Here is a 22216-nt window from a genome sequence, read left to right as displayed (position 1 = left end):
AGCAAACTAGAATGCTATTTGGCCCTAAATAGAGGTGGCAGATACACAGTGACAGAAAACCTGACCACTGTGACTGACCCAAACTTAAGGAGAGATTTGACCATGTACAGACTCAGAGAGCATAGCCTTGCTTTTGAGAAAGGCCGCCGTAGGCAGACCTGACTCTCAAGAGAAGACAGGCCAGGTGCACACTGCCCACAAAATGAGGTGGAAACTGAGCTGCACCTTCTAACCTCCTGCCCAATGTATGACCATGTTAGACACACATATTTCCCTCAGATTACACAGAGCCACAAATAATTCAAAAACACACCCAATTTTGATAAACTCCCATATCTACTGGGTGAAATACCACAGTGTGCCATCACAGCAGCAAGATTTTAGACCTGTTGCCTCGAGAAAAGGTCAACCAGTGAAGAACAATCACCATTGTAAATACAACCCATATTTATGCTTATTTATTGTACCTTTTGTACTGTTACAACACTGTTTATAGACATAATATGACATTTGTAATGTCTTTATCCTTTTGGAACTTCTGTGAGTGTAATGTTTACTGTTAATTTTGATTGTTTATTTCACTTTTGCATATTATCTACTTCACTTGCTTTGGCAATGTTAACATGCCAATAAATCACATTGAGTTTAATTGAATTGGGAGAGAGAGAGTACAGAGAAAGAGAAATAGAGAGATGGTATCAGAAAAATAAGAGCGTGAGAGAGAAAGGGGGGAGGGAGTAGACTAAGAAAAAGAAAGAGAGAGTAGACTTAGAAAATGAAAGGGAGAGAGTCGATTGAGAGGGAGGGGGGGAGACTAAAGATATAGGCTATATTTCCATCAAGCACTATCAACAAATGCAGAGAAAAGGCTCAGCCGTAGAGCGCCATTTTGAGGGGCAAACAGGCCAATTTCAATACAGGCCTTCTCTGAAAAGGAAAGTGCTGACGTAACATTTAGAATGGCTAATTAATGATGTGCCAACCTCTGCAAAAGCTCTTAAAATGCTAAATATGCTGCTGGTTACTCAAGCTCTGGTCTGGAACAGGAACATTATCCCTCTGAGAGGGGGATGCAGTGTTTCCCCTAGGATTTTCTTCAGCAGTGGTAGCAAAAGTTTGCTTTTGAGATTTCCTTTTGCTAGGGGGGTTCGGGTCATGCACCCCCATTTTAACATTTCCAAAATTTCTAAAAACATGTTTTTACTTAGTCATAATGGGTTATTGTGTGTACATGCGTGATAAAATAAAATAAAAGATTTAATCCATTTTGAATTGAGGCTGTAACACAACAAAATGTGGAATAAATCAAGGGGTATGAATACTTTCCGAAGGCACTGTACCTCATTTAAAACCACCAAAAGACTCAATGCATCAAATGCTACAAATATACATTGCAGCTTGTCATTCCAGGGTTTTTTTCTGGAACAAAAGGGGGCTTAGGAGGTGGGTGTGGCGGGGGCATGGTAGTGGACATGGCCTGCTGCTGCTAAATTAATATAGGGTAAACACTGGGATGCATGAGTCGACAGAAGGTGACGTGTGCACATCGACCATTGGAATGAAATACCATACCATCAGGCAGATACTTTGCAGTAACACATAACCAGTAGCATTCAAAGTCAAGTTCCAGGACATATCATATTCTCTATAGGATTCACTAACAAAAGCATTATGAAGCATAATCAGTCTTTGCTCTGATCTTCAGTCCTTGGACCAAGCTTCTTAACATCTGACCTTTGGACAGGTGACAGAGAGGTCACAGGAACCCAAAACACATCCTGTATTAGTACCTCCTCAGACGTTGTTTTTATACTTGGCTCTCCTGCTGACAGTGTCTGCGTCCCAGATGGAACCCTATTCCCTATATAATACACTACTTTTGACCAGGACCGAGGGCTCTGTGTCTCTCTGTAGACTGTGCTATTCAGCTGCTATCTGGGCCTAGCTGTAACAGCAACACTGGTGCTCACAGTGACAAACTGCACTACAACATAATGGCGCATGGTGGGGGAGAGAGAAAAGGAGAGAAAGAGGGAGAGAGCGTTGGGGGGAGGGTGAAGAAAAATTGCACACCTCTACAAAGACCTATGGAGAACAGCGAGAGAGGAGAAGAGAGAGAGAGACAGAGATTGATAGAGAGAGGGGGAGGTTCAGTAGAACAAGGGAGAAGATAGATTGTGCATCTCTACAATGATTCAAAGGGCAACAAAAGAAAGAGAGACAAAAAAAGGAACAGAAGGGAGAGAGAGAGAGAGAGAGAGAGAGAGAGAGAGAGAGAGAGAGAGAGAGAGAGAGAGGGAGGAAAAGAAAGAGCGAGACAAAGAAAGAGAAGGATAATGTTGTGTGATATAGGTGTGAAGGCATCCAGCCTGCTCTCTGACTCACATTAAGCTCACAGTGGGCAGATGGAGCGTATCCCTCTCCTCAGACTCATCAAAGGGTCTGAGGATGGGCCTGCTCATAGGAATCTGGTCAAAAGTAGTGCAGAGAACAAACGCTCACCGAACCCGATAAATCACATATTAACACTGGGCCTCTCTCAGTACACACATCTAGCCAGGGATGGCAACACAGAGGCGAAATCATAGCAGGTTAATGGGAGGATAATTAAGAAATAAGAATTGAGGGAGTGTGGTATATGGCCAATATACCACGGCTAAGGGCTGTTCTTACCACGATGCAACGCGGAGTGCCTGGATACAGCCCTTAGCCGTGGTATATTGGGCATATACCACAAACCCCCGAGGTGCCTTAGTGCTATTATAAACTGGTTACCAACGTAATTAGAAGAGTAAAAATAAATGTTTTGTAATACCCGTGGTATATGGCTTTCAGATTATCAGCATTCATGGCTCGAACCACCCAGTTTATAATGTGCATTGAATCATCTGTCAAGATGACTGCAAAGAGAATCACTTCACTTGTAACTGCCAGAAAATACAATGTGATTTGGCAAGAATAGTACAATAAACCTTCCCAGAGAGTAAACTTGGAATATTTTAACATTACATCACAAGAACTGCAAAATATGACCTAAATAAGAGTGCCATACATTGAGAGGGAAAAGGTGAAGAAACACCCCACAGTGCTACATTGACAGTGTGAAGGACTATCATGAGTTCAAGAAGCATATCCAGGTCTGTTGGATAACTGGGAGGAAAAGGTTGAAGACACCCTTCAGGTAGTATAGTGTTAGGAGAAAAAGGTGAGAGAGCCCACCTCTGTCACTGAACTATAAACCCTCACGCGACTGGGAAAGACATGAAAAGGTCAAATGTCCTACTTTCCAAAAGCTAAAATAGAAGCTATTGTGAACTCTCTGCATAGAAACAGGAACTTAGCTAAAACCACACAACAGAGGGAGAGAGGACGACAGAGTCTGACTTCATCCCAAGTCAAATTTGGGGGTGGTTTTGAAACTGTGCTATGGGGTTATTACAGTAATAAGTATGTTTGTGTGGGTGTGGCCCTGTGTTTTCATCTCTGGGCTTTAATGATGTTGAGGGAAGGAACCAAAAGTGGAAGGAGGGGCAGGACAAGAGGGAAGGAGAGAACAGAAACAAACTCCAAAAGGAACAGACTGCGTGGAAGGAACATTGTGGAACGTTCTGTTAGAAAAACACTAAAGTTGTTTTCATTCGTGAGTCAATCTGTGAGTCTGGTATGGTCGGGTTGTTTATAGGAAGAGTACAAGCAAGTCCAAAATAGTTTCAGTTCATATTTGATCACTGATCATTTTGTAGCAAAATACTGTACATTATAATTTCATAGGGACGTAGTCAAACACAATTCATCTTAGTAACTATAAGGAGCTCCGGCTCCATGTCTTAAAGGCCCTTCAGATATGTTCCTAGTCCACTCAACATGTGTAGGTCTCCTCAACTAGGCCTATTCATGTGACAGGCCCCCAATGAACACACAAACACAGATCCAGCAGATTCACCCTCCTCCCTTCTTCCTCTCTGCTCCCCTCTACCGCAGCCGGCCATCTCAGGTTTCTGTGCCACTCTGACAGACACGGGAGTTAAAAATAGTGACAAGCAGCTCGGAGCACAGTGCACCCTACGGAGAATGTCAACCATACATGGGACTGGGTTTCTGCTGTGGCACCTTTGGGAAATCACAGAGGCTGGAAGCATGCTCCGACGGTGGGTATAAAACAGTGAGAATCCCAAAGAAAAATAAAGTAATAAGTAAGTAGGTGGAAATTATAAGCAAATTTGAGTATTAACAAATCTATGTGAGAACTGCTTTACACAGGCCAGGACAAGATCATTGTTGTTACATAAGAATTGTGATCAAGTCAAGAGAAGTCCATTCTGGGTATGTTACACACTGCATTAGCCTACGTACTGTAAGTAGAGCCTGCAATGGGGGCTGCGTTTGACGGAGGCAGTGTGTGTGCAGTTTAGGGTCTGTCTGCCGAGGGAGGGAGGGAGGGAGGGAGGGAGGGAGGGAGGGAGGGAGGGAGGGAGGGAGGGAGGGAGGGAGGGAGGGAGGGAGGAGCACCAGCATACTGGATCTGGGTCAGGCTGACCTCAGGAATCCCTGGTATGTGCACTTCCCCTGAGTCTCAGTGTTTGTGTCTCAGTGATTGTGTTACAGTGATTGTGTCTCAGTGTGTGTGTCACAGTGTGTGTGTCACAGTGTGTGTGTCTCAGTGTGTGTGTCACAGTGTGTGTGTACAGTGTTTGTGGCTGGATGGCAACATGGTAAGTGACAGTGACCCCCAGTGAGGAGAGAGAGAGACAAACATAGACAGTCATAATAAACAATATATCAACAACAACTCAACCGGGACAAGAGACAACATAGCTCCAATGAGGCCTACATTCAACAGTCTTTCTTCTACAATCACTTTCCCAGCTCCATCAGTGGCAGACAACACAGTCTCTGACCACTATAAAACCAAGTAAACCAGAAGTTCAGGGAGTCCAGTCATTCACGCAGCAACCTGCGCCATAACCATCCCCTCTGGGCCCATCCATGACTCTCAGACATCAATAACACCTGAAGCATCTTAGAACTCCCTCACAAGCATCTACAATGGGAACGGAGCAATAAAACAAACATTGGCTGAACCTTTGAACTTTTATAATTATCACCCAGCCACCTCAGTAGCTATTTAAAGATGCCTCCAGATGGTCAGTCCTTGCATCCATTGCTCTGTCTATGAATTTGAGAGAGGTTACATTTCTCCAACCCTATCCCTCAGCTGTTTACCAAAAACAGTGGAGGGGTATCCACTTGGTTGTTGTTTGAACTGCAGACTGCCCCTGTAGAGAGGTCACCAGATGAACACAGCCATAGCAGTCCTAGAGAGACCAGAAAGACCAACAACTGTAACGAATCACTGTCTCTCTTGGAAAAACACTACTTTTAGTTTAGTTCAATGAAAGGGCGCTTTCAGAAAATATTTTATATTCTAAAGCAGCCTTTCAATTACAGGGCGCTTGCGCTCAAAGATATGCTCACTATGTGCAGCACTCCACAATCGTTCATACATTTCTGTCTTCATTAAGTTTCAACTAACTTCCATGTTGCTGGTGCAGCATTTAGGCTAACTCAGACATTTGGATTATGTTAAAACAGTAACGAGAAGAAATTAACATGATGTTTTTCACGGAGTTAATTCTGCTGTATAGTTTCTTTCAACAGCCATATGTTGTTGTATTGGAGCTGAAGAACATGGCTGACGTTTACATTCTCCCAACCAATTGTGCTATTTTCTAAGATTTTGGGGGTTTTGTGTAAGATGCAGGAAAAGGGGCCGCTGATCGGGCAGCCTTCTGAGAAGCCGGAGGAGAGCGAGTAAACTCCCACTGCCATCCGTTCTTTTGCTAACATGCAATCGTTAGAAAATAAAATTGATGACCTACTATTAAGATTATCCTACCAACGGGACATTAAAAACTGTAACATCTTATGTTTCACTGAGACGTCGCTGAACGACAATACGGACAATATAGAGCAAGCAGGATTTTCCATGCACCGGCAGAACAGAGATGCTACCTCTGGTAAGACGAGGGGTGGAGGGGTGTGTGTCTTTTTGTCAATAACAGCTGGTGCGCGATGTCTAATATTAAAGACGTCTCGAGGTATTGCTCGCCTGAGGTAGAGTACCTTATGATAAGCAGTAGACCACACTATCTACAAAGAGAGTTCTCATCTGTATTATTTGTAGCCATGTATTTACCACCACAGAATAAAGCTGGCACTAAGACCACTCTCAGCCAACTCTATAAGGCCATAAGCAAAGAAGAACATGCTCACCCAGAAGCGGCGCTCCTAGTGTGCGGGAACTTTAATACAGGCAAACTTAAGTCGGTTTTACCACTTTTTTACCAGCATGTCAAGTGCAACTAGAGGGAGAAAAAAAATCCTAGACCACCTTTACTCCACACACAGAGATGCATACAAAGCTCTCCCCCGCCCTCCATTTGGCAAATCTGACCATAATTCTATCCTCCTCATTCCTGCTTAGAAGCAAAAACTAAAGCAGGGAGAACCAGTGACTCGCTCAATGCGGAAGTGGTCAGATGACGTGGATGCTACACTACAGGACTGTTTTGCTAGCACAGACTGGAATATGTTCCGGGATTCATCCAATGGCGTTGAGGACTACATCACCTCAGTCATCAGCGTCATCAAAAAATGCATCGACAACGTCATCCCCACAGTGACTGTACATACATATTCCAACCAGAAGCCATGGATTACAGGCAACATCCGCATTGAGCTAAAGGCTAGAGCTGGTGCTTTCAAGGAGCAAGAGACTAATCTGGACACTTATAAGAAATCCCGCTATGCCCTCAGACGAACCATCAAACAAGCAAAGCGTCAATACAGGATTAAGATTAAATCCTGCTACACCGGCTCTGACGCTCATCGGATGTGTCAGGGCTTGAAAACTATTACGGACTACAAAGGGGAAACCAGACGCGTGCTGCCCAGTGACACGAGCCTACCAGATGAGCTAAATGCCTTTTATGCTCGCTTCAAGGCAAGCAACACTGAAGCATGCACAAGAGCACCAGCTGTTCTGGATGACTGTGTGATAACGCTCTCAGTAGCCGATGTGAATAAAACCTTTAAACAGGTTAACATTCACAAAGCCACTGCTCTAGACGGATTACCAGGACGCGTATTCAAAGCATTTGATTTGATTTGACTGTCTATGGGACAGCCTAGAGGCTGTGTATGCAAGTCTAGCCTGCTCATTCTGTTCCATGACCTAGACTACTGCTAGAGTGCAGCAATCCAGGTGCCTTTACTGACAATCATGGCTAATGGCTCCTCCAGCTAGCTTCGTTTTGGTATCATCACATTACCTATATCAGCGCTGGAGATGCTGCTGTGGAACCAACTCTTTACATCAATATGGAATATGGAAGCCCAATATGGAATACCCCCATCCATCCCCTGCCATTAAAAGAGTTAGAGAGCCAGAGCAGTTATAGGGACTCATGTGAGGGAATCAGCTGAATGCTAAGGTTAGACTGCCTGCCAAGGATCTCTACTGATGGTAGGAAACTCCTCATCCCTATCCCCTGCCATTAAGAGCCAGAGAGGTTACAGAGATTCATGTGAGTGCTAAGGTTAGAATAGACTGCTTGCCATGGATCTCTATCCAGAGGGAATGGATCCGAAGGCAACTATAAGAGGAAACTGTAGATGACAGCTGGCTGAGGAACGTGACTCGTCAGTCCTCCTGTGGAATGAACAAGGGCAATTTGACTCCAACTCTGCTGAGGCTTTCAGTCAGCATGAACTGGGTTACACACTCACACAGATAGACAATATAGAGAAAAGCATGAATCATAAATGGAATCATCAATGATTCAACATGTTCCTGCTCTGCATTCACCAGATGAAGTATGGTTAATATAGAAGTTATGGAAGTGTTGGCAAACATTAATAGACAGAGATAGAGAAAAGAGGTGAGGCGTTAAGATGGACGGAGCTTTTACAGGTCGTGCATCACAAATTGCACCCTATTCCCTTTATAGTGCACTACTTTTGACCAGGGCCGGTCAAAAGTAGTGCAATATGTAGGGAATAGGGGGGCATTTGGGAGGCAGACAGGGAGAAAATAGACTGGGTGTGGTGACTGTAGAGGAGCCATGGAGGCTGACAGACCATGACCTCATCATTATGTCACACATCCTCTATAGATGGGATGTCATTAGTGCAGTGCATGATGGGAATAAAAACAAGGGTTGCTGCATGAACATAATACTGGAGACAGATGTGATTTAAATAGAGAAATATGGGATTTCAAGTGTGTTTGGTGTTAGAGAGACAGAAAGACAGAGAGAGACAGAAAGACAGAGAGAGACAGAGAAAGAAAGAGAGAGAGAGATACTGAAGTGTATATTTTCATCAAAATGAAAGCACTATTAACAGAGGAAGACTTGAGTCAGTTCCTGCTGACATGCTATCAGGTCATGGGATGCATTCCAGAGCAGTTGCTCCAGCTAGCTCCTATTTGTTTTCATATGAACAACATTAGCCTTATTACAAATAAAAATTGCCTCAGCATGGCTTCTACCTACTGACACAAACCCACACATTCATAAACATATACACACACAACACAAAGACCAAACTGCAGCAGGAGAGGGGAGGGGCCATAGACAGTTTAAGAAGGGAACATCTGGAGTGGTGGGGTTCAGTCCTGCAGAATCAGCAACATACATACAGTAAAGCCCCCACACATTCTCATACCACCACTTCCTAGCTCCGCCTGGGAGCACTCACTCACCGCAGGTGTAAAAAGCTGTGATACATGTGTATACTGTAAATATGCTATGCAAGCACATATGACATAGCTTATCACAGCCCACTTCACATAGCCTATCACAGCCCACTTCACACTCTTGACTAATAGAACACTTTATCAAAGTGTTCCATTTTTTATGCCAAAAAGAGGTGATATTCAACATAATAAAAACGGCCAAGGTAAGCCTTTTAATATTAAAACAGACCACTGAGATGTAATATTAAACACCAGACAGATACTCAATACTAATTATTTAAATAAGATGAGAGGCCCCTAGTTGAGAATTGACATTCAATCAATTCAAATGGGAAATTCAACTCAACCTCCATTTACCTGTGTGTGTGTGTGTGTGTGTGTGTGTGTGTGTGTGTGTGTGTGTGTGTGTGTGTGTGTGTGTGTGTGTGTGTGTGTGTGTGTGTGTGTGTGTGTGTGTGTGTGTGTGTGTGTGTGTGTGTGTGTGTGTGTGTGTGTGTGTGTGTGTGTGTGTGTGTGTGTGTGTGTGTGTAACCAGTGGTGTGCTTTAAAATATTACTTAAGTACTTTTAAAGTATTACTTAAGTCGTTTTTTGGGGTATCTGTACACTACTTTACTATTTATATTTCTTTTAACAATTTTTACTTTTATGTACACATAAAAGTACTCATTACATTTTGAACGCTTAGCAGAACAGAAATTGTCCAATTCACACACTTCTCAAGAGAACATCCCTGTTCATCCTTACTGCCTCTGATCTGGCGGACTCACTAAACACAAATGCTTTATTTGTAAATGATGTCAGAGTGTTGGAGAGATTGACCCTGGCTATCTGTCTGGTTTGCTTAATGTAAGGAATTTTTAATTATTTGTACTTTTACTTTTATTTTTGATACTTAGGTATAGTTTAGCAAATATATTTACTTTTGATACTTAAGTATATTTAAAAACAAATACTTTAAGACTTTTACTCAAGTAGTATATTACCGGGTGACTTTCACTTTAACTTGAGTCATTTTCTATTAAGGTATATTTCTTTTTACTCAAGTATGATAATTTAGTACTTTTTCCACCACTGTGTGTGAGTGTGTGTATGTGTGTGCTTGCGAACTTGCAAGTGTGTTTAAAACGATAACATTGACAAGACTGTTAGGCACATGAAGATCAGCACACACCTGAGGGGAAGGTGAGACAGGAGTCAACACAACACAGCAGAGCCCATATGATTCACTGCAGAGGTGATCAGATCTAACAGGTACTGTATCTCTTCAAAGGAGGCCACATAAGGAGTCCGGCGAGTGTTTTACTTTAACACAGACAGGATGTAACCTTGTTCCTGAGACTGCCAGGGAAAATAAGTACCAGGAAGGAAAGAGACAAAGGATGTGCATCCCAAATTGCACGCTATTCCCTATGTAGTGCACTACTTTGACTGCTCTGGTCAAAAGTAGTGCACTATATAAGGAATGGAATAGAGTGCCATTTGGGACGCATTAAAACCACAGAAACACAGGATTCTAACCTAGCAGTCACAGTTCAATCATTGTAATGGGGGAAGCATCGTGGCATCATTAAGAGACTGAGGAGGGAATCGATCGAACTTATGGAACGGATCGGAAGGATGTTTCAGTTGCTCTCTGTATCAGTGGTGAAGCCTGCCTGCTATTCTGTTGTGATTGAGGAGAGAAGAACATTTTATATATAGTAAGTGGGGTTTCTTTCAATATTAGGAAGGATCTAAATAAATGTGGGGGAAGAAAAGTCAATTCAAGCGTCAGTGACATGAATTATAAACAAGACAATAGTAAAGATGTCGTCCCCCACGAATGATGCAGACCCCCCCCCCCTTGGGCCAATTGAGATATTGCATGTGACAAACACATTTCAGTTAATTACTATAGCTCCCACCTTGAGCCAATCAGTGTAATTGTGTGAATGCCGTATATCTATGGCAAGACGCATCATTCAACTAAGTTTCATAACAATCGGGCCAGTACTGTCTGAGATATCACGTGTGACTAACGTATTAACGGACTGTGAAAGATCCTGACACTACACAGTCACAGGTCAAGATAACTATCAAGACAAACGATCCTCTCCCTGTGCTGTCTAGTCCTGATGGGAATAGAGCTGTAGACACAGTCTGTTAGGCCCAAGTCTAACCCTTCAGCTGTGCGCTAATATTAGTGCCCTAAGTCCTGTGACCAAGAGCGGTGTGTGTGTGTGTGTGTGTGTGTGTGTGTGTGTGTGTGTGTGTGTGTGTGTGTGTGTGTGTGTGTGTGTGTGTGTGTGTGTGTGTGTGTGTGTGTGTGTGTGTGTGTGTGTGTGTGTGTGTGTGTGTGTGTGTGTGTGTGTGTGTGTGTGTGTGTGTGTGTGTGTGTGCGCGCGCTTTAATTCAGACACAGATAATGGTCTGCGGGTGGATAGCCTAAATCTGGGGTTCATGTGCACACTTCCAAAACACACACATGCCTTACTTCAAAGATAATAGAGGTTGCAGCTACTGGTGACTCCACTGGGGCTGAGGCAACAATACTTCAACAATAACCACCACAGAGAAATGCAACATGGCTACAGAGGAGCGGGACAACAGGAAGAAGTGCTCTGCTTCACAGCTGGATAGCACTTACACAGAGCAACACTACAAAGCTCTAATAAGACTGTGTCGACCATATATGGAATGGGGTAAAAAAGATGATAATGATAAGATGAAATAACACTAGGTCTGATTGAAAACTGTTGTATCAAAAGTAAAACAGAGGGCCAGAAACGCAAGGACAAATTTGGGAATTATGAAACTAAAACTAACTAACTAAAATGTTAAATAACTAGGCCTGCAGTATGCTTGTACAGTAGCTAAAGTTAAATCCGGAAAATGAAACGCTGTACTGTGTATTTAACAGCACTAATTAGTGAGTAATCTGCATAGATAAGCAAGGAACCATAGTTGAAAGGAAAATTAACATGATAAGCATGGAGTAGATCAAATGCATTTCTTGTTAAGCATTGTCTTGCCATCATAATTATCCAAATTGTGACCCCCTTTCTCCTGCTACCTCAGATTGTTTACCTTTATTTTACTAGGCAAGTCAGTTAAGAACAAATTCTTATTTTCAATGACAGCCTAGGAACAGTGGGTTAACGTCCTGTTCAAGGGCAGAACGACAGATTTTGTACCTTGTCAGCTTGGGGATTTGAACTTGCACCCTTTCAGTTACTAGTCCAATGCTCTAACCACTAGGCTACCCTGCCGCCCCAGATTACACACACCCTGTTATTAACTCTAAATAAATTAACTTTAAATCAAAATCTATTACAGTTTTTCTGTTTAAAATTTGAATTGAACACACACACCCCTATCTGTTCAAATCAACCAAATGTATGCCTTTTGTAACTTAGATACATATCCAATCAACAAAAGTGTGATCAGGGTAATGACATTTAAACTCAACAAAAAAATAATGTTCCTTTTTCAGGACCCTGTCTTTCAAAGATAATTTGTAAAAATCCAAATATCTTCACAGATCTTCATTGTAAATGGTTTAAACACTGTTTCCCATGCTTGTTCAATTAACCATTAACAATTAATGAACATGCACCTGTGGAACAGTCGTCAAGACACTACAGCTTACAGACGGTAAGCAATTAAGGTCACAGTTATGAAAACGTACGACACTAAAGAGGCCTTTCAACTGACTCTGAAAAACACCAAAAGAAAGATGCCCAGGGTCCCTGCTCATCTGTGTGAACGTGCCTTAGGCATGCTGCAGGAGGCATGAGAACTGCAGATGTGGCCAGGGCAATAAATTGTATTGTCCATACTGTGAGACGCCTAAAACAGCACTACAGGAATACAGGACGGACAGCTGATCATCCTCGTAGTGACAGACCACGTGTAACAACACCTGCACAGGATCGGTACATCCGAACATCACACCTGCGGGACAGGTACAGGATGGCAACAACAACTGCCCGAGTTACACCAGGAAAGTACAATCCCTCCATCAGTGCTCAGACTGTCAGCAATAGGCTGAGAGAGGCTGGACTGAGGGCTTGTAGGCCTGTTGTAAGGCAGGTCCTCACAAGACATCACCGGCAACAACGTCGCCTATGGGCACAAACCCACCGTCGCTGGACTAGACAGGACTGGCTAAAAGTGCTCTTCACTGACAGATCGCGTTTTTGTCTCACCAGGGGTAATGGTCGCATTTGCGTTTATTGTCGATGGAATGAGCTGGAGGTGGAGGGTCCGTCATGGTCTGGGGCGATGTGTCACAGCATCATCAGACTGAGCTTGTTATCATTGCAGGCAATCTCAACGCTGTGCGTTACAGGGAAGACATCCTCCTCCCTCAGGTGGTACCCTTCCTGCAGGCTCATCCTAACATGACCCTCCAGCATGACAATGCCACCAGCCATACTGCTCGTTCTGTGTGTGATTTCCTGCAAGACCGGAATGTCAGTGTTCTGCCATGGCCAGCGAAGAGCCCGGATCTCAATCACATTGAGCACGTCTGGGACCTGTTGGATCGGAGTGTGAGGGCTAGGGCCATTACATTTACATTTCCATTTAAGTCATTTAGCAGACGCTCTTATCCAGAGCGACTTACAAATTGGTGCATTCACCTTATGACATCCAGTGGAACAGCCACTTTACAATAGTGCATCTAAATCTTTTAAGGGGGGTGAGAAGGATTACTTCCTTCTGTAGCTCAGTTGGTAGAGCATGGCGCTTGTAACGCCAGGGTAGTGGGTTCGATCCCCGGGACCACCCATACGTAGAATGTATGCACACATGACTGTAAGTCGCTTTGGATAAAAGCGTCTGCTAAATGGCATATATTATTATCCTAGGTATTCCTTAAAGAGGTGGGGTTTCAGGTGTCCCCCCAGAAATGTCTGGGAACTTTCAGGTGCCTTTGTGGAAGAATGGGGTAACATCTCACAGCAAGAACTGGCAAATCTGGTGTAGCCCCCCTCCCCCCTTTGTTCAGGGACACATTATTCCATTTCTGTTAGTCACGTCTGTGGAACTTGTTCACTTTATGTCTCAGTTGTTGAATCTTGTTATGTTCATACAAATATCTACACATGTTAAGTTTGCTGAAAATAAACGCAGTTGACAGTGAGAGGACGTTTCTTTTCTTGCTGAGTTTATATTGTTTCTCCCTTCCTGTAGACAGTGGAAACAAGTGAGACATTTTTGAATTTCTTTCCACAGTAAAATTAATCTGATTAGAAAATGTGAGAGGACTACAGACATGAGTTAGATTTTCAGTCACACATTCGTCAATAAGGCAATTATAATTGAAAAATGTCTTTGATTAGTCATCAATGACTTCAGTGTTTTACTATCGCAACGAAGTGAAATGGGAATAGAAACTGAGCCAGTCTCTGGATCTAGAATCTACTATACTAAGATGCATCACAAAAGTTACCATATTCCCTACATAGTGCACTACTTTGGCCTACGGGGGTCTATACCAGGGCACATAGGCCATTTGGGACGTATCCCAAGGCAATGACCTCGTCCGTCTCTATACGCTACAGGATGGAGCACTTCCTCTAGTTCCGGTGTGAGTGGTCAGTGGCCCTAATTTATACCAGCTGGATCTGCACGCAGCGAGGTGTGTGTGTGTGTGTGTGTGTGTGTGTGTGTGTGTGTGTGTGTGTGTGTGTGTGTGTGTGTGTGTGTGTGTGTGTGTGTGTGTGTGTGTGTGTGTGTGTGTGTGTGTGTGTGTGTGTGTGTGTGTGTGTGTGTGTGTGCTTGCGTGCATGCTTGCGTGCGTGCGTGCGTGCGTGAGTGAGTGAGTGAGGCTGCTCCTGCTCGCTGACGTGGAGCGCTCTGGTTGGTCTGCCTAAGAATCACTGCAGACACCTCCCTCTCTCCCTTCCTCCCTCCATCTCTCACTCCCTTCCTCCCTCCATCTCTCCCTCCATCTCTCACTCCCTCCCTCTGACGCCCATGGTCCAGCTCAAACCCCAATAACACCCCTCGATACCCTCCTAACCCCTCACCCCCCCTGCTCGCACGCTGCAGATACGGGCCTCTGGAAAAGAATGCCTCACATTCTAACCAGGGCCTTCCACACCCATCCCAACCCCTACTCTCCTCTCTCCACCCGCATGTACAAACTGAACACACAGTCCAGCTGGCAATAGGGGAGAGACATTAAGAAAAGCTGTCAGAACTTCAACATGTCTGACTAAGGAGAAATGGGAGACGGTGCTTTCCTCTTTTCTATTCTCACTCAGTCCCCCTTATACTTCTGACCCTCTTTTTAGCAGTAAATCTTATGAAGTCCAAGGAATAATCACAGCAGGTTATCCAGGATGTGAACCTCATTATGTGTGGATTAGTAGTGCATTTTAATTAACCACACATGATGATGAAGAAGTAACCTGTTTTCAACTCTTTTCATGAGAGAGAATGGGGAAACTTCTGTGGAAAGGAATCGTGCTGGGGCCAAAATCTACATCTGCGTACCAAATGGCACTCTAGTCCCTATAGTGCACTACTTTTGACCGGGGCACATAGGGCTCTGATCAAAAGTAGTGCACAATATAGGGGATAGGGTGCCATTTGGGGTGCAGACTACACTTCCAAGCCTACTGTAATCTTGAATGTGGGCCAGGAACATTACATTAGGAAAACTTTGGGGGAGTGGAAGAGAGTCCACGTCAGTCCACGTTCAATGATTACTTCCACAGAAGAAGAAGACTTTTAGCAAAATCTCCAGTTAAAAAGCTGATTTGCAACCAAGAAGTTAAACCTAGGGCTGGATTCAATCCGTATTACCGAAGATCAGCGTTGTAGCGCGGGGGGAATTTAAAGGTGCTGTCCGATTGAGCCAACATATGCAGCGTTTACTGTGAATACAGTCTCCACGAACGCGGAAACGTTGCATTTAAATTTCAATCATGCTACATCGCTGATCTTCAGCACTACGGATTGAATCCAGACTCTAGTTTTTCTGAATTAAACTTCAAGGATTTATGTTTTTACATTTGAGTAGGTCCCTATATGGCATGAAACACACTTACAAACATTTGCAGTGTACTACCAGCCCTCAGGATGTCAAAGATAATATAAAGAATCATACAAGTTCAAACCCTTTCTGTCTGCATTAAACACAAATAAATGGGTGCCTCACTTCCTTTTGTAAACTGCAAACAGAGCTCCTTTGAACATGTTACATCTTGGAGAGGGGCTTGGCTGCCTCTTCAACTACAAAGCCACTAATGTTGCTCTACAACAGGACTCTGGGGCTTGTATCTCTGTCTCTGTCTTTGTACCATGGTGGCCTGCTAGCCCCAGCTGCTTCACACTTCAAGCCAGAGGAGCACTATCCCTGAAGTGTCCAGTCTACACTTCAAATCATGGTTACATCCCAAATGCCAACCTATTCCCCAAATAGTGCACTGCTTTTAACCAGTGCCCTATGCTCCCACATCAAAAAGTAGTGCATAGGGTACAATGTGGGATGCATACCATGGCACTGGTTTCAAGGGGCATGAGAGGTGACAGAGGGTCAATGGGGTAGGCTAACTGCATTAGGCCTCAGCCAGCGCTCTGCTAGCCGTTCTACCAGCCTCACCTCTGTCTGAATGCATCACATTACAACACAAAGATCTGGGATTCAAATCTCTTCTCGTAGAACCATGTCAGACCAGGCCAGGCATGTGAGTCTCTAGGAACAAAACAAACCTTTACAAGGCAGAGGCTGTCTTCAGAAGAGTCAGAGAGAAGGAATGTGTCTGTTTATTTAACATCTCTGCTTGTCCGACATGGACATTCCTGATAACATCATACCGACCAATCAACACTGTGTATTAGCTGAAGGTCCCGAGCCCACTTCAGTATCGTTGAAAAAAGCTCCAGAACCACCTCACAGTAATGCGCTGGTTGAGGAAAATGGTGGTCACACCAGATACTGACTGGTTTTCTGATTCACGCCACTACCTTTTTTTTAAGGTATCTGTAACCAAAAGATACATATTTGCATTCCCAGTCATGTGAAATCCATAGATTTGAGCCTAAGGAAATGTTTTAAATTTCCATTTCCAACTGTAACATTGTAAAATCTTTTATATTTTTGTTCAGTATAATATTACTAGGGTGGCAGGTAGCCTAGCAGGTAAGAGCGTTGGGACAGCAATCGAATCCCCGAGCCGACTAGGTGAAAAATCTGTTGATATGCCTTTGAGCAAGGCTCTTAACCCTATGATATAGTGGCTCTTGCCACTGTAATGTATAGGCCTAAGGTCAAGACAATAACAAGACACAGTGGCTGAAAAAATTCAACCACACCTTCAACCAAACCGGAGAGCAAAATCTGTCCAGTGGAGTCCACAAAGCATATTGCATGTAACATGACCTACAGCATGGTCAGTCAAGTTAACATTTACGACATTTTCGAACTACTAAACAACTACTGATTTAGAACCACAGAGTTACCGCAAGTCAAGAATTGCCTCCACTAATTCCAGCACAATTTAAACTATAACATTTCAACATAATCATATCACCTATGCTTAGTCTAATACAGTGACAACTAAAAGATAGCAAAAACTATTTAGTCCAATCAAAGTAAGCTAAATATGATGTGGCTGTCCATAGTACTGATTTCTCTGTGTGTGTGTAAGTAGAAAAAGCATGCTGTCTCACCCTACTTGTAGAGAAATGCCAATTTCATCCTCCTCTCTTTCATGTTGCTCAAACAGTCTATGACTCAAATCAAATCAAAAATCAAATCAAATCAAATCAAATGTTATTTGTCACATACACATGGTTAGCAGATGTTAATGCGAGTGTAGCGAAATGCTTGTGCTTCTAGTTCTGACAATGCAGTGATAACCAACAAGTAATCTAACTAACAATTCCAAAACTACTGTCTTATACACAGTGTAAGGGGGATAAAGAATATGTACATAAGGATATATGAATGAGTGATGGTACAGGGCAGCATGGTACAGTATATACATATGAGATGAGTATGTAGACAAAGTAGACAAAGTGGCATAGTTAAAGTGGCTAGTGATACATGTATTACATAAGGATGCAGTCGATGATATAGAGTACAGTATATACGTATGCATATGAGATGAATAATGTAGGGTAAGTAACATTATATAAGGTAGCATTGTTTAAAGTGGCTAGTGATATATTTACATCATTTCCCATCAATTCCCATGATTAAAGTGGCTGGAGTTGGGTCAGTGTCAATGACAGTGTGTTGGCAGCAGCCACTCAATGTTAGTGGTGGCTGTTAAACAGTCTGATGGCCTTGAGATAGAAGCTGTTTTTCAGTCTCTCGGTCCCAGCTTTGATGCACCTGTACTGACCTCGCCTTCTGGATGATAGCGGGGTGAACAGGCAGTGGCTCGGGTGGTTGATGTCCTTGATGATCTTTATGGCCTTCCTGTAACATCGGGTGGTGTAGGTGTCCTTGGAGGGCAGGTAGTTTGCCCCCGGTGATGCGTTGTGCAGACCGCACTACCCTCTGGAGAGCCTTACGGTTGAGGGCGGAGCAGTTGCCGTACCAGGTGGTGATACAGCCCGCCAGGATGCTCTCGATTGTGCATCTGTAGAAGTTTGTGAGTGCTTTTGGTGACAAGCCAAATTTCTTCAGCCTCCTGAGGTTGAAGAGGCGCTGCTGCGCCTTCTTCACGACGCTGTCAGTGTGAGTGGACCAATTCAGTTTGTCTGTGATGTGTATGCCGAGGAACTTAAAACTTGCTACCCTCTCCACTACTGTTCCATCGATGTGGATATGGGGGTGTTCCCTCTGCTGTTTCCTGAAGTCCACAATCATCTTCTTAGTTTTGTTGACGTTGAGTGTGAGGTTATTTTCCTGACACCACACTCCGAGGGCCCTCACCTCCTCCTTCTGGATAAGAGCGTAAATGACTTAAATGTAATGTAAATGTTGTAGGCCGTCTCGTCGTTGTTGGTAATCAAGCCTACCACTGTTGTGTCGTCCGCAAACTTGATGATTGAGTTGGAGGCGTGCGTGGCCACGCAGTCGTGGGTGAACAGGGAGTACAGGAGAGGGCTCAGAACGCACCCTTGTGGGGCCCCCGTGTTGAGGATCAGTGGGGAGGAGATGTTGTTGCCTACCCTCACCACCTGGGGGCGGCCCGTCAGGAAGTCCAGTACCCAGTTGCACAGGGCGGGGTCCTTGACTAGTCTCTCAAAGCACTTCATGATGACGGAAGTGAGTGCTACGGGGCGGTAGTCGTTTAGCTCAGTTACCTTATCTTTCTTGGGAACAGGAACAATGGTGGCCCTCTTGAAGCATGTGGGAACAGCAGACTGGTATAGGGATTGATTGAATATGTCCGTAAACACACCGGCCAGCTGGTCTGCGCATGCTCCGAGGGCTCGGCTGGGGATGCCGTCTGGGCCTGCAGCCTTGTGAGGGTTAACACGTTTAAATGTCTTACTCACCTCGGCTGCAGTGAAGGAGAGACCGCATGTTTTCGTTGCAGGCCGTGTCAGTGGCACTGTATTGTCCTCAAAGCGGGCAAAAAAGTTATTTAGTCTGCCTGGGAGCAAGACATCCTGGTCCGTGACTGGGCTGGGTTTCTTCTTGTAGTCCGTGATTGACTGTAGACCCTGCCACATGCCTCTTGTGTCTGAGCCGTTGAATTGAGATTCTACTTTGTCTCTGTACTGACACTTAGCTTGTTTAATAGCCTTGCGGAGGGAATAGCTGCATTGTTTATATTCGGTCATGTTACCAGACACCTTGCCCTCTGTCATACATGTACTGTAGTAGCTACATACTTTTAGTTTTTGATGTCCTAGGCTACCTGGCTAAAATGTTTGCTCACTAGCCTAACTTCCTGTCATGGGCAATGACACGCCAGCTAGTTAATGTTAGCCTCCTACATACAGTGGGGCAAAAAAGTATTTAGTCAGCCACCAATTGTGCAAGTTCTCCCACTTAGAAAGATGAGAGAGGCCTGTAATTTTCATCATTGGTTCACTTCAACTATGACAGACAAAATGAGGGGAAAAAATCCAGAAAATCACATTGTAGGATGATTTTTAATGATTTTATTTGCAAATTATGGTGGAAAATAAGTATTTGGTCACTTACAAACGAGCAAGAATTCTGGCTCTCACAGACCTGTAACTTCTTCTTTAAGAGGCTCCTATGTCCTCCACTCGTTACCTGTATTAATGGCACTTGTTTGAACTTGTTATCAGTTTAAAATACACCTGTCCACAACCTCAAACAGTCACACTCCAAACTCCACTATGGCCAAGACCAACTGGCTTCCCTTTACACTTTTTTTTGGTGTGCAAGAACCATTCACAGTTGAGCTCAGTCTGTTTAGCTCAACGCTGATTGGTTATTATTATTTATTTTTAATCAAGGGAGGCCAAATGCTCACTGGCTTCCCTTGCTTTCAATGCTACGGGCGGCAACAATGTCATACTATTTTGTACCACTGACCAGAAAGCATCAGATAGATATCCTACACATATTAAGACAGAGTGGCGCTGTTTCGTTCGCCTGGCTTTCTCTGGTGAGTTACGTTCAGCCTCTTGCGAATTGAAGGGACATTTATGAAAACCGAGTTGAAAGATACATTGTTTTGTTTCTTTTTTTCTTGGTCAGTTTTTGGGGAAGTGTGGCTTCAGTTGGCATCCATGAATACACGCCTCTACTCTGCATTAGATAGAGAGAAAAACATGGACACTTAGACACACATCACACATGCACACAAGGCGAGGGCTATGACAGCCAGATTGTTTGCTTCTGGAATGATAAAGAGCTGCAGTGGTTCTCTTCTCCCTCCATCAAGTGCCTTGTTCACCAAAAGAAGGGGGAGGGTTACCAGCCTCAGCCTCCAGTGACCAAACCATGCCAACATGGCTGGAGGAGGGGTAGACTAGAGGAATACCGCAGTGGATTACTGTACATCCCAATATGATAGCCTATTGTTTATACCATCAAATCAGATTCATACACAAGTGTTATTATTACAAAGCAGTATGATGACCCAGATAACAGCAGTCACTGCTATAAGCTGGTTTATAACTAGATGTTGTAGTCAGACCAGACTAGACCACAGCATGTGCCAGGTTTGCTGATGGAATATTATTGTGGTTGTTACCATGCTGGTTCGCAATGCAATGGTCATCTATTTTAAGGTATAGGGTTTGACACTGACAGCAGCTGGACACTGTAGAGTCAACGCCAGCAGATTTCCAATGTCAGGATAAATTTGATTACTGCCATGTTAGTTGTGCCTGGTGCTGTGGGCCATTTAACCCTTCCTGTGCAGGATTGGTTGGTAATGGAGAAAATAGGACAGGCTGCAGTATTTTCCAGCTCTCTGGTCAAGGAAAACTGTCAGAGCCTTTTCAAATATTATGAACATGCATCTTTCTGGTCATTTAATTGGAATAGCAGTTTGCCAAAAGGCAGCAAAAACCCTCATATGCTCTTTGGGGTAAAGAATGTGATGCGCCTGTCTGGTGATTCCTTTAGGAACAGTAGGCTATCAATGACGTTTTTTGCAGTCATGTTTTTGTGAATGGATTTTCAAATAGAACATAAAACAGAACGCTTTTGCACGCGCACACTGCACAGCCACCCTTATTTCATTAACACGTCGATGAATACCGACACATTCACATCCAAGCCTTCGATCCCCCACTGTTAAAATGTTTCATGTGCATTTGATAATTTAGCAACAAGAACCAGATTAATCCTCTAACTGTTGCTTATTTCTTGTCTTATGTAGGCTATAATAAATTAACTTACATTTCTCTGTTAATGTCAGTTTCTCATCAAAATCGTTCCCAAGATCGTTGTATTCCATTTTTTCCATTTAAGCAATTCGCAGTCCTTTTCCAGTTGCAGTCATTCCTCAAATATATCGAAGGACAGGATAATAAACTCCCGGTACAGTCTGACCACCAATACGCCCTTCGTAAATCCAAAATGGAACGGTAGGGAGAAAAAGCTAAAAGAATAACTGGACAGAAATCCAGTGAAAAACGGGTGTGAAAAATACAATGACAAGTAGTCGATAAAATTCTCTGTTATTTCCTCTTGAGGTAGAGAACCTGTCAGATGCTATTCTATTGCAAATTCTAACAGATCAACTACGAAATCGAGAAGTCCGGGCTGTGCACAGGGACTTGCCCGTAGCAATAAAACTGCTTGGCGAATATTTATGTGCTACAGCCGCTGCCTGCCTCTCTAATAGACTCTACCATCTGGGCTACCGGGGGTAACCAAAACGCGGTGCGCCTACTCATATAAAATATTTTATGGATAACATGCTATCACATCTAGAAATGTTAAACACGTCTAGATCACTTGTTCAACATTTGCATTTGTGTACTATAATGTGTTTTTTTTACTGGGAAAATAGGAGAATATATCGAGTTTTGCGAAAGGTTGACCCCCATGTTAGAAATGGTTATATCCATCAAT

General features: G+C 43.6%; 1 protein-coding gene across 9 annotated transcripts in view; it reads right to left on the bottom strand.

Moving 5' to 3' along the window:
• Positions 1 to 21955, bottom strand: part of map7d1b (MAP7 domain containing 1b) — a 52078-nt gene extending 30123 nt beyond the window's left edge. For 8 of the 9 annotated variants that reach the window (XM_046361766.1, XM_046361767.1, XM_046361770.1 and 5 more), the window contains exon 1: positions 21539 to 21954. In XM_046361766.1, coding sequence (XP_046217722.1) covers positions 21539 to 21605 — 67 coding nt within the window. In that variant the 5' untranslated portion in view covers positions 21606 to 21954. Of the gene's footprint in view, positions 1 to 21538 lie in introns of all 9 variants that reach the window. The other variant, XM_046361769.1, reaches the window with a different exon arrangement.
• Positions 21956 to 22216: the final 261 nt, after the last annotated feature.

This window comes from Oncorhynchus gorbuscha, linkage group LG09 (assembly GCF_021184085.1).
Source record: "Oncorhynchus gorbuscha isolate QuinsamMale2020 ecotype Even-year linkage group LG09, OgorEven_v1.0, whole genome shotgun sequence".
NCBI lineage: Eukaryota > Metazoa > Chordata > Actinopteri > Salmoniformes > Salmonidae > Oncorhynchus > Oncorhynchus gorbuscha.
The sequence above is the reverse complement of the archived record's forward strand: the minus strand, read 5'-3'. Positions and strand labels throughout refer to the sequence as shown.